The 11427-nt window shown below is 43.6% G+C and overlaps 1 protein-coding gene across 1 annotated transcript; it reads right to left on the reverse strand.

Annotated features, from left to right (window-relative positions):
* Positions 1 to 389: 389 nt before the first annotated feature.
* On the reverse strand, positions 390 to 10506 carry RPS10 (ribosomal protein S10). The gene is made up of 6 exons (XM_007063504.4): positions 10343 to 10506; positions 8376 to 8525; positions 7652 to 7823; positions 2238 to 2315; positions 1722 to 1777; positions 390 to 479 (listed from the first exon to the last, which is right to left on the reverse strand). The coding sequence occupies exons 2-6, from the start codon at positions 8523 to 8525 to the stop codon at positions 438 to 440; spliced, it is 498 nt and encodes a 165-aa protein (XP_007063566.1). The 5' UTR covers positions 10343 to 10506; the 3' UTR covers positions 390 to 437.
* Between the last annotated feature and the right edge of the window lie 921 nt (positions 10507 to 11427).

Below are 11427 nucleotides of genomic sequence, written 5' to 3' on the forward strand. Positions count from 1 at the left end.
CCATATTACCAGAAACCTACTATTAGTGCCCCCTTACTGAAAGCATAAAGGGTACCAGTGGTACTTCCAAGCGGCCGTGGAACCCAAAAGCCCATGTTCTCCTCCAGAAAGAACCATCAACCTCACTACCAAATCCTGCGGCAGCAATCACCTCTCCTATCACTGCTGCGAAGTCAGACTGATTTCCTAGGACCTAGTCTACTCCCCATAACCACTTTATAATCAGGTTTCAGAGCAGTAGCCGTGTTAGTCTGTATCAGATTTCTAATCAGGATTATCTTCAACTCTGTTGTAGCAGGAGCCAGAAGGCTTAGTGGTATAAATTGTTGCTTTGCTTTTCTCTGATATTAGCTTCCACACATTCAAATGATACAAGGAAGCAAGCACAATGAGATTTTCACCTATTTTATTATACACAAAAACATGACCAGAGAATTCTACTGAGGAGGCTGACCACGTCCACGACCGAATCCACCTCTCTGCAAAAACAAGAACAAAAAACCAAACACACAGCATTAGAAGTTTGGGCACATCAGCAACTGAAAGTAGCACATAGCTACCAAACCAAATATTAAGTACATCCTAAATGCACTGAATCATTGTTTCCCCCGATGTGGAATTCTGTACTGAATCATAAGGAGAACCATTCATTTTGCCTGCCTTCACTGATCAAGTTCAGCGAATGAAGACTTAAGGACTAATATCTGAAGTTAGTTACCACGTGTACTGAGAGCAAGGTGGAACTCTTGCTTGTCAAAACACAGTTCCTGGCTTTATAATCTATGGTGTGGGCCAAGCCCTGCTGACCCAAAATATGACAGCCTAGGAATTCAACCCACCTCTGTCAGTTTTGTACAGTGCTTTTCAACATGCAGCCCATGCAACATCCTCAGGGCTGTACAGGTAGCGTATATATTGTGTGGATGCGGCCCACAATGGTAAATAGGTTGAGAAACACTGATGTATTACGTCCAAGCTAGTCTGCTCAAATTAATGCTCTGTTAAAGTGTGAAGCAACCCCTTTCATCAGGAGCTCTCACAGTGCTTCACAAATATTAAGCCTCCATCTCACTTCTGAGATGAGGTAAGGGATATAGAGGTTGATGTGCCAATAAAATTTAGCAGCACCTCAAATGAGAGGCATTATGTGCATTACCGTACACCTTCAAATTTAAAACAGATGGGGGAGGATAACATATCAAGTTGAAAACAGAAAGAAAATTTGGAATTTGTCATGTTAATTGTAACTTGAGTAATGTGGGCAGATCACCAAGGCTACTGCTTGTCTAAAAAGGGTGCCATAGAAGAATTAATCTCAGATGATCACAGCCTCTGTAGTTTTCTTTCACCTGAAAGATTAGACAGATACACTGGGGGCTCTCTACCCAGTACTGATCAATATTATAAAAATCACCTCAGAAGACTTTCAAGGAACACATGTGCTGCCTAGCCAAGTAATTATCTCAAACAATGCTGTTTAGCATGTGAAGCCTGATATGATAGTTGTCTAGGTGGTGTAACTGCAGGCTCAAAAGGAGCTCCATCTATAGGTAGTACCTTATACCATTCCAGCAGCAACTGCCAGCTGTTTAAGGGGGTGAATAAATGATGAATGCATTGCGAAAATACACCATCTCTTCCAGGGACAGCTTTAGTTAAAGCTTTCTTAATGCATTAACATAGGGAACAAAAAACCTCATATCTCAAATGCAGATACTTACAAACTGGAATTCAGTAGCTGCTCCAGCACCAGCCTCAGCCTTTTTGTCAGCACCAACTGGGAAGAGAGAAAGAGCTATTGTAGAAAACTACAAAGCAGAGAGAATCCATTGCCTGGGCTTTGACAACAAACTCTTATTTAGAATATACTGTCTTTAGCAGTATCAAATATTTAAACCCTTGGGATGTAGACACCACAAGCTACAGAAAACTTCCACAATGCCATCTTTTTTTTTTTACTGCAATTGCAAATTATGGCAATTAGGCAATAGGAAACATTATGCCACATGGGAGAAAATCCAGCTTGACATGCAAGCGTAACTGCAGTGCACTGGGAGCGTACTGATAAACGGACCCTAGAATCAGCAGGGAAGTGGAGGCTTGATACCTCAGACATTCATCACAGAAGTTAGCATGCTGTACATCTAAACACTGAAGACACTTCTACAGAAATGTAAACTGCACAAATGACAAGCTCAGTTTGGTTAACTCATACTTGCACTACATAGGACACTTACGTGGAGCGGTACTGCGTCTGTAGGTATCTCTGTCAGCCTCTCCCCGAGTAAGACGAGCAGGGCGTTCACCTTCCAGACCTGCAAGTCAGAGCAGCCTTGTCAATCCAAGGAATCCAATCTAAAGAGGCCTCGATTATGCTACAAGTGTGATGGTGTGGGGAGGCTTTGATACAGGATCAAAAGGGACACATTATATGCTCAGGCCTTATCGGGCCACAAATGCGTGCAACTAAATTTTAAATGCAGTTCTCTATTGTGGCCACACTACTAGACGTCTTATAGATCAGTGCCTCTCAACCTTTCTAGACTACTGTATCCCTTTCAGGAGTCTGATGTGTCTTGCATACCCCGAGTTTCACCTCCCTTAAAAACGACGTGCTTACAAAATCAACAAAAATACTTCCTCATTTTTACAATGATAAAATCAAACAACTGAAATATAAATATTGTACTTACATTTTAATATATAGAGCAGTATAAATGAGTCATTGTCTGTGTGAAATGTTAGTTTGTACTGACTTTGCTGGTGCTTTTTATGTAGCCTGTTGTAAAACAAGGCACATTATCTAGATGAGTTGATGTAACCCCTGGAAGACCTTTGCGTATCCCTAGGGGTACGCATACCCCTGGTTGAGAACCACTGTTAAAGACCACATCAATAGTGTTTGAACAATACAAATCTAAACATGTCGCTGTTTGCGGGGAGCCACCCAAGGTGAGCCCCACCCAGATCCAACATCCCACACCTCCCCACACACACCCCAATCCCCTCCCACACCCAAACTCCCTCCTAGAGCCCACACCCTGCACTCCAAACCCCTAGTGGCTGTTCCTCTGCCTAAGAGCAGCAAGGACATGTTGCTGCTTCCGGGGAGCCACTCGGAGCCAGGTAGGGAGCCTGCCAGCCCCACACCAACCGGACTATAGACTGGACTGTCAATGAAGATTAGAAATGCTGGTTTAATAGAGCTTTCCGATTGGTAAAGTGCCAGATAACACAGCTTTTACTGTATTTGCTTGCCAAGTTTCTGACCAACGCAAATACAGCTAAATTATTACCAATCCTGAATTTACAACACACTTTCAACTACGTTGTGCTGCTAGCCAGGCCAACCTGCAAAACTAGCTTCAAATAAGTGCTAAAATTGAAGGTTATGATACAAAGAAACATCAAGGTTGTGTGTTTATTATGCCTGACAAATGCACACTTTTACCCCAAATCCCAACTGTACAGAATTCTATCCCCAGCCCCAAATATATGATTAAGCATGGGCAATAAAAGTATCTTATGTTTTAAAGATGGGATAAATTAGTATGCCTAAGAAAAGGTGATCTAAAGTAAAAAGAAATTAAGCTAAATAAAAGGTGGGCAGATGCTTCCAGGGAAGGAAGCAAGAGGCAGAGCTCAAATAAAAGCCTGATGGACTTGCCAGCCTTTTAAACTTCGGGAAAACCCTACTGTAAATCCTTAAAGACGAAGGTCTCCAATACCAGTGGCTCTCAGTCTTTCCAGATTACTGGAGTCTGATTTGTCTTGCGTACCCCCATGTTTCACCTCACTTAAAAACTACTTGCTTACAAAATCAGACAAAAATACAAAAGTGCCACAGCACACTATCACTGAAAAATTGCTTACTTGCTCATTTTAACCCTATAATTATGAAATAGATCAACTGGAATATAAATATTGCATCTAAACTGAAATGTATGGTATACAGAGCAGTATAAACAAGTCACGGTCTGTATGAAATTTTAGTTTGTACTGACTTTGCTAGTGCTTTTTATGTAGCCTGTTGTAAAACTAGGCAAATATCTAGATGAGTTAATGTACTTCCTAGAAGACCTCTGTGTACCCCTGGTTGAGAACCACTGTCCTACACCACCAAGCACCAAAGCTTTACTGTTCTGCCAGTAAAACCCTGAGTAAGGGCTGGTGGTTGGATAGCTCACCACAAACTGACGTGCAGTTTCAAGCGTGTTGAGAAATGCACAGCTCCCTGTTTGATCCTTTCTGGAGGAAGAAAATTGCCTACCTATTAAAATTCATGGAAAACTAGTGCTCCTGTTTAGGTGAAGGGAAAAGTCACACAGTTTTCAAAATGCTTCTACCACAGGGAGGTATAGTGATACCATAGGGCACAGCCTCTGAACCGGCCTTCTGCTACATCCACTTCTCTGAGCAAAGAGGGCTATGCTTTGGGTAATTATGTTCTATAGGAAGCCATGGGCACTATGGCACTGAATCCTGGGCCTCTCTCTACCCTGAAGCTTGCAATCAAACACTATGACACACCTAACATGGTTACAAACACTTAAGAGACTGGTATCAAATTCACAACAGTACTCTACAGCACAATTAGCACACTTTAAAATACCATTTGCTTTGAACAGAGAAAGCATGTTATATCCTAGGGGTTCTCAAACTGGGGGTCAGGACCCCTTATTACATGGGGGGTTGCGAGCTGTCAGTCTCCACCCCAAACCCTGCTTTGCATCCAGCATTTATAATGGTGTTATAAATTTAAAAAAAATGTTTTTTTAATTTATAAGGGGGGGGTCGCAGTCAGGCTCTGTGTGTGAAAGGGGTCACCAGTACAAAAGTTTGAGAACCACTGTTATAACCACACTAGCTATTACAACTGGACAATAAGTATAGCTCTATCAGTGTTGTAGTTAACACCATTTAAGTTGTGGAGTGGATAGGGCTTAACACTTCTGCACTATACACACTGAGGTAAATATGGCAATAGCCAATTTACCTTCACTAGAGGAACTCAAAAGCAAATTTTAACCTGCAAGTTTCACACATACTTCTGTAAATCACAGCATCTCACAGGAAGGACAACAGACAAAACTTGGGACCTTAGGCTATGTCTCCACTACACAGCTTTTAGTGCCACAGCCGTGCCTCTAAAAGTCGCACAGTATAGCTGCTGGTTGTCAGCTCTCTTGGCGACAACTCGCTGTTCACACTGGCACTTGTCGTGGCAAAACTTTTGTCTTTTGGGGGCAGGGGGGTGTTAAACACCTCTGAAAGACAAAAGTTTTTGTCGTTCAATTGCCAGTGTAGACATGGCAATAAGTGGAATTAAACACACACACATTTAAACCCTGTCAATATTGGTCAAAGCATCTTCCAAGCAAGAATTTAAACTGTTTGCTCAAAAGACACTACAGTTTCTCTGGCTAACATAGAAAGGTCTTAAAGTGTTACAGGTACAAGCCCACACACATTTTGGGCTGAGCATGTGGCTCAGCAGTAGTTAAGAGAGCTACAGTGCAAGTTAAAATCAGTGAGGCACTTTACACACTGTACTGGAAAGATCATTCTCCCAGCTCAAGAACAAATCTGTACCTCTAAGTGGTAGGGACGAGAGTATTCCTGCTTGAGGGCAGATTACACTTACTGTGCACGAGTGGCAGACCCTCTGTACAAAAGTCCAACTTTCTCCCACCTCAAGGGAGAGCCAAAATTTTGAGTCACTACAGCAGACCTTGCAATATCAAGTTTTGCAGTAGTTTTTCCTCCTCCATCCAGTATCTATTCTCGAGTTTATGGCCACACCCAGATACCGAGTTGGGCCTTCAGAAGTTCAGCTGAGTTTGCAGCAACAAGTCAAGATACATCATCAAACTGAAATACAGTCAACCTAAAATAAAAATGTATTTCAGGAAATACACCTGCCCCCTGTTCCCTGGGTAACTTGTCATTGTAAAAGCACGCTTTTCTATATTTTAATGTTTCTTCCCGTTGCCATGTGACATAAATGAATAGAGGAAACTGACTAGACAGAGAAAATAGCAAGGAAGTCAGAGTGCTTCCAAATGCACAAAGGAAACAAGTCAAAGAAAGATAAATTATTCACTTTCTGTTTTTGTAATTTTCAGTGTTACAAACACCTAAAGCATATTCAGGAGTATAAACTGAGGGGGGTGTCAGAGTTTAAGGCCAGTAAAGGCTACTAGATCATCCAGTCAAACCTCCTGTTGGTGGCCTGTCATATACACCGCCCAGCACCCACACACTAACCCAACAACCAAAATCAGACTCAAGTGTCCTTTAATCTTGTGCACAGTGGCAGAGATGTGGCTGTGCTGATTTGGTCACAGCTGTCTAAGACTAACTTATGCTTTATCTTTACTATAGCACCTTTTTGCCACAGAGAATCCCAAACATTTTTGCAAGCCATTCATACAGCTCCAATGAAACACTGCTACCTAATAAGGTGAGGTGGCAGGCCATCAGCCAGTGTGCAGCACATTGCATAACAGGTGAAATTTTAAATCAACCCCAGTTTGGTTCTTCATGTGCTATATTAGCCATCCTAAAATAAGCCTCTTGGAAGTACACATATTGACTAGATTTCAGTGGTCCGTAGGAACCATTAATATATTTTGTATTTATGTACTGTCTTTGAAAATACACATTTAGTCTATACTCACTGATTGCTCCTGTCTATCTAAAATATTCATTTTGCAAGTACATCCCTATCTAGGAGGATACTTTTAGCTGTGAAACAAGAATCAAAGTGATACTAAACAGCTTACCCAAATATGCAACGTGAATTTGTTGGGAAAGTCATAAAAGCTACAAGACAAGTTTTGCACATTGCCTGAAACTCAGATGCACTGAGTTTTAGGGTTTGCAATGAAATAGACGAGGCCAGAAGGGACTTTGGTGATCATCTAGTCTAACTTTCTGTTTAACACAGGCCACAAGACTTCCTTGAGTTAATTCCTGGTTGAACTAGAGCGGCATTGTTGTTTTTTTAAGAAAAACATGCTGTCTGGATTTAAAAGTTACTACTGATGAAGAACCCAAAAAGACAACTCTTGGTAAGTTGTTCCAATGTAAGTTACTCTCACTGTTAAAAAGTTGCATCTTACTTTAGTGTGATGTGGTCTAGTTTCAACCTCCAACCATTAGATTTTGGGTCACCTTGAACTCTGTCTGCCAAACTCAGTCAAATTTCTGTTCCCCATCTAAGTACTTCTAAATTAGTCAAGTCACTCTGTAATAACCTTTGTTAAGATAAACAGACTGAGTTCCTTGAATCTTTCACCATAAGACAAGTTTTCTAATCTTATTCTTGTGGCTCTTCTCTGAACCCTCTCAAATGTTTCAACTTCCTTTTTAATCTGTGGACCCCAGAACTGGACATAATATCAAGTACCAGTCACACCAGTGTCAAATGCAGAGGTAACGGAACCTCCCTACTCGACTTTTTCCCTTTATATAGCCAAAGATTTCATTTGCCCTTTTGGCCACAGCACTGGAAGCTCACATTTAGCTGATTATCCACCATGCCCACACAGCCCAGCAACCTCAACTTTAATTTATACCGTTCTTCCCCACATCCCGTATCACCCATCCAAGAATCCCACAGCAGTTGCTTTTATTAACTAGTGCTCACCTTTGGGCCGCGGTCTGCCAGTCTCAGGGCGGCTACGGCGCAGGGTGGCAGGCACAATCTCAGGGGGTAGATGAAGATAATCACGCAAATACTGGATACCCTCGTTGGTCAGATACCAGTAAAAGTGCCTCCAGGCAAACTGCTCCTTCACATAGCCACGCGATTTCAGTGACTAAGGAGAGAAATTCTGGTTCAGCTTTTTGCAGTTGCAGGTGGATTATTACATGAGCATTTGATTGTGACCATCTAACATCTTTAAATACTACCAGCCAGAACACTGGTAGTTTATTGGGGATGGGTGGAGGACTGACAACTAGACATTCAGTAGCTCAGAAGTACATGTGAAGGTACAGAAAGATGCAGTATCTTCAACATACTAACTATTCACATTCCACAAGACTAATAATTCAAGGGTCATTATGCAAAACTGAACTAAAAATGATGCTAAAATCATAGGTTCAGAGACAGGATTATGAATCTTATGCTACGCAATACAAAAGCTTTCTACACAGTTTGTGTATGATTGATGAAGTTAATATGAAAAAACTAGTAATCTGGAAAAAAGGCAAATTCCATTGGAGCTGCTGTTTCTCTCTCCTTAAACAAAGTTAAATAATGGCAGGATTAGTCAGGTGGTGCTCAATCCACTAGCTTCATAAGGTCCCAAAACATAAAAAAGCTGTTTTTAACAGCCCAGGTAGACCCATAAATTAATCTGTCACACCTGCATGGCTTTCATGACATGGAGGTTGGGCACATTCTTGTCTGCCAGCTCTGGGTGTTTAGGCATGTGAACATCTTTCTTGGCCACCATCACTCCCTCTTTAAAAAGGAGTTCGTAGATGGCAATCCGGTTCTTCTTGGGCATCAACATCTGGACAGAGAAATCAATAGTTAGTAGACTAGCAGTAATACATTAGTGTGTTGCCAGATCTAATAACTGGATCTATGTTTTATTTTAAGCCACCTGATTCCACGCTGGACCTGCAGTGACCCACTGAACAAAGCACCACCACCTTTAACCATGTTAGAAATTATGGGAATCCTTACTACACCTTAACTGGGAAGATATATACAAGTTTGCTACAGGCTAGAAGATCACATACTTCAGCTGCTCAGAAGCCCATGTTATGATCCACCAGGAAGAGCAAGCAGAGTAACCTTCTTGATAACTGTTGTTTTTGTAGTGTAGGTGGACTGTAAAACAGCATCACTGCAAGTATGCATTTAGCGGTCTCCACAGACTATTTCTATTGCATTTAATTCAATTTTCCCCAATAAAAGCTACAGACAATTCCTTCTCACACTGAAGCCAGCCAAGGGAAGCAGGGAGGAGAGTAGTCTTCATTTTAATTCTTAACAGTAGCAATTTTAAACTGTACTTTGCAACCATACTTAGGCAAACATCTGCTACAGTCCTCATCAGGTAGAGCAGAAGGCAACAGCAAGACCAAGGACAGTAACATGTGTGCAGTGGAATGACGCTTAGTAATGTTTGTACAATAGGCATCCTACATGCTGGACACCTAACAGAACTCCCAATCGCAATGTCTATAATCCACACTACCTAGTTATGTGGAATAACTTTCAAAGATTAGGAACCTCTTGATGCTTCACTTCCAAACAGATAGATGGGGAAGAAAATCCAATAAAGTGTGTGTTATCTGGATAGCACCCAATACTTAATGAGTACTTTAACTGTGAAATGCCTGATACTTAAGTGCTTTAAATGTACAGAACTAGAGCATCACAATGAACAGCACCAACATACCGTGCCAAAGGCCTGCTGAAATAAAAGGGTACTTAAAAACCAATCTGAAAAGGTATTTTCCTATGGTAGTTGCACACTTAAGGCGGCCCAGAAAACAGTAACTGCCCACCACTGCACACAGTGACCCAAAAAAAACAAACCAACCATTTTGGCTTGGGTTACTTCTTTCCGATTTAAGATTTGCACAGCTGCAAAACCAAAGCTTGTAAGTGTTAACTCTTTTTAGGAAAGGAAGCACCCAACAGCAAGCATCATACATTCACAGATCATCATCCATATAAAGAGGAAACGGGTCCCACACACATGGGGGCCATGAAGAACCCATCACTAAGCAGCAGCAGGAAAACAGCTCTTCAGCACTTTGGTACAGGAGCAGCACATGGTGGTGCTCAACCTACTACCCAGTCTCAATCGAAGACTAGAGTCAAACTAGACCTTTCCGTCCCCTCTCTGCAGCACAAAGAAAGCAGGACCCTCTTCCATACCAGCAGGATTAGAGGTGCCACCGCTGCCTCAGTTTACAAGGGGGTAGAAAATGGACATCGGATTTCCCAGTTTAGCCCTGACTAACCCACCCCATCCCCTCTATCCCCCACATATGGGCCGTACCAAGGGCACAGCATAGCAGCTTCTCCCACCCTCCCAAACAGCAGCCCAGGCCCCCCCCATACACAATCAGCCTTCCAGGCCCCAGTCTCTTCCCCCCCCGCCTTCTGAGGCCCAACGTCCACCCCTAGGCCGCAAGTTCCCCCGCCCAATTTGCGGCCTAGTTCCCCCCACCGCCCGGGGCCCCTCCTGGGAAATATCCCCGTGGGCGTGTGGCGCAGGGTGCCCGCCCGCCGCCGAGAGCCAAGCCGGGGCCCCCGGCCGCAGGATGGCGGCGATGTGAGGGAGATGAAGCGGCTGGAGCCCGGACTTACCGTGGCGCTAGCAGTAAGCCCGAGAGCTGGAAAGGAAAGAGCATGCGCAGGGCGGCGTCTTCCGGCCTGACGCGCAGGACCCCACGCAGCTGCGGCACAAGCGACTAATCGAGTGCCGGGAAGAAATCGCGTTAGGACCCCTCTCCCAGAGCAAAGCACGTGGTGACCGTGCAAGCGCCTGAGTGGAAGTGCCACTTATGTACTTGCGGCCAGTTTTTTGGGGCGGGGGGTTTAAGTGGCTTTTGATGTTGGGTGCTTCTTTTTTTTTTTTTTTTAAATGTGCCTAGTTTAAGAGAACAAGGTCCTGATTTCCAGAGCTGCTGCTCCATTGAATTCAAGGAGAATTCGGCCCCTCTGACAGTCTAGCCAAGTCTGTACTTCACGCTGGGCACCCAAATCCAGAGACCCATTAGGCCATATTGAATTAAGAACGACATCGGTCCCCCCAGCAAAATGACCCACCCTGCTATTCTCAGATCCCGTCCATGGTAGCAAAGCACTGTCATCTGGGGCACTGGAGCCCCCAATCCTCCAAGTCATCTCCTGCCCCCAATCCTGCAGCTGGACCCCTGCACCCACAAAACCACATTTGAAATCAGTGGAGCTCCATGCAGACACAGAGTAGCCCATCCTTGCTTATCCAGTTGCAGGATCATGGTCAGTGCTAACACAGTTGCGAGCTCTCTTCTTTGTAACCGGCCTAAGTCATAGAATCATAGAATATCAGGGTTGGAAGGGACCTCAGGAGGTCATCTAGTCCAACCCCCTGCTCAAAGCAGGACCAATCCCCAATTTTTGCCCCAGATCCCTAAATGGCCCCCTCAAGGATTGAACTCACAACCCTGGGTTTAGCAGGCCAATGCTCAAACCACTGAGCTATCCCTTGCCCCCCTGCCCCAGACCCCTCTCTGATCCTCTGGTGGAGTCAACAGAAATTCCTGAGATTTCGGGTATGGCGCTATGGGGACTATAGCAGCATAGCTATGTTGGTGTAGCTATGCTGGCATAATACCGTAGTGAGAACTCAGCCTATGCCAATGAAAAGGGTTTTTCTATCAGTGTGTGAATGCCATCTCCCCAAGCCG

Source organism: Chelonia mydas, chromosome 21 (assembly GCF_015237465.2).
Source record: "Chelonia mydas isolate rCheMyd1 chromosome 21, rCheMyd1.pri.v2, whole genome shotgun sequence".
Lineage (NCBI taxonomy): Eukaryota > Metazoa > Chordata > Testudines > Cheloniidae > Chelonia > Chelonia mydas.

What these genes read in the sequence shown, in the direction of transcription:
- RPS10 (XM_007063504.4), bottom strand. Translation starts at nt 8,525, where the DNA reads ATGTTGATGCCCAAGAAGAACCGGATTGCCATCTACGAACTCCTTTTT. An exon ending in TGGCAGACCGCGGCCCAAAG is followed by an intron (nt 2,316 to 7,651) that starts GTGAGCACTAGT and finishes TCTGACTTGCAG; the next exon opens with GTCTGGAAGGTGAACGCCCT. An exon ending in CAGCTACTGAATTCCAGTTT is followed by an intron (nt 480 to 1,721) that starts GTAAGTATCTGC and finishes TTGTTTTTGCAG; the next exon opens with AGAGGTGGATTCGGTCGTGG.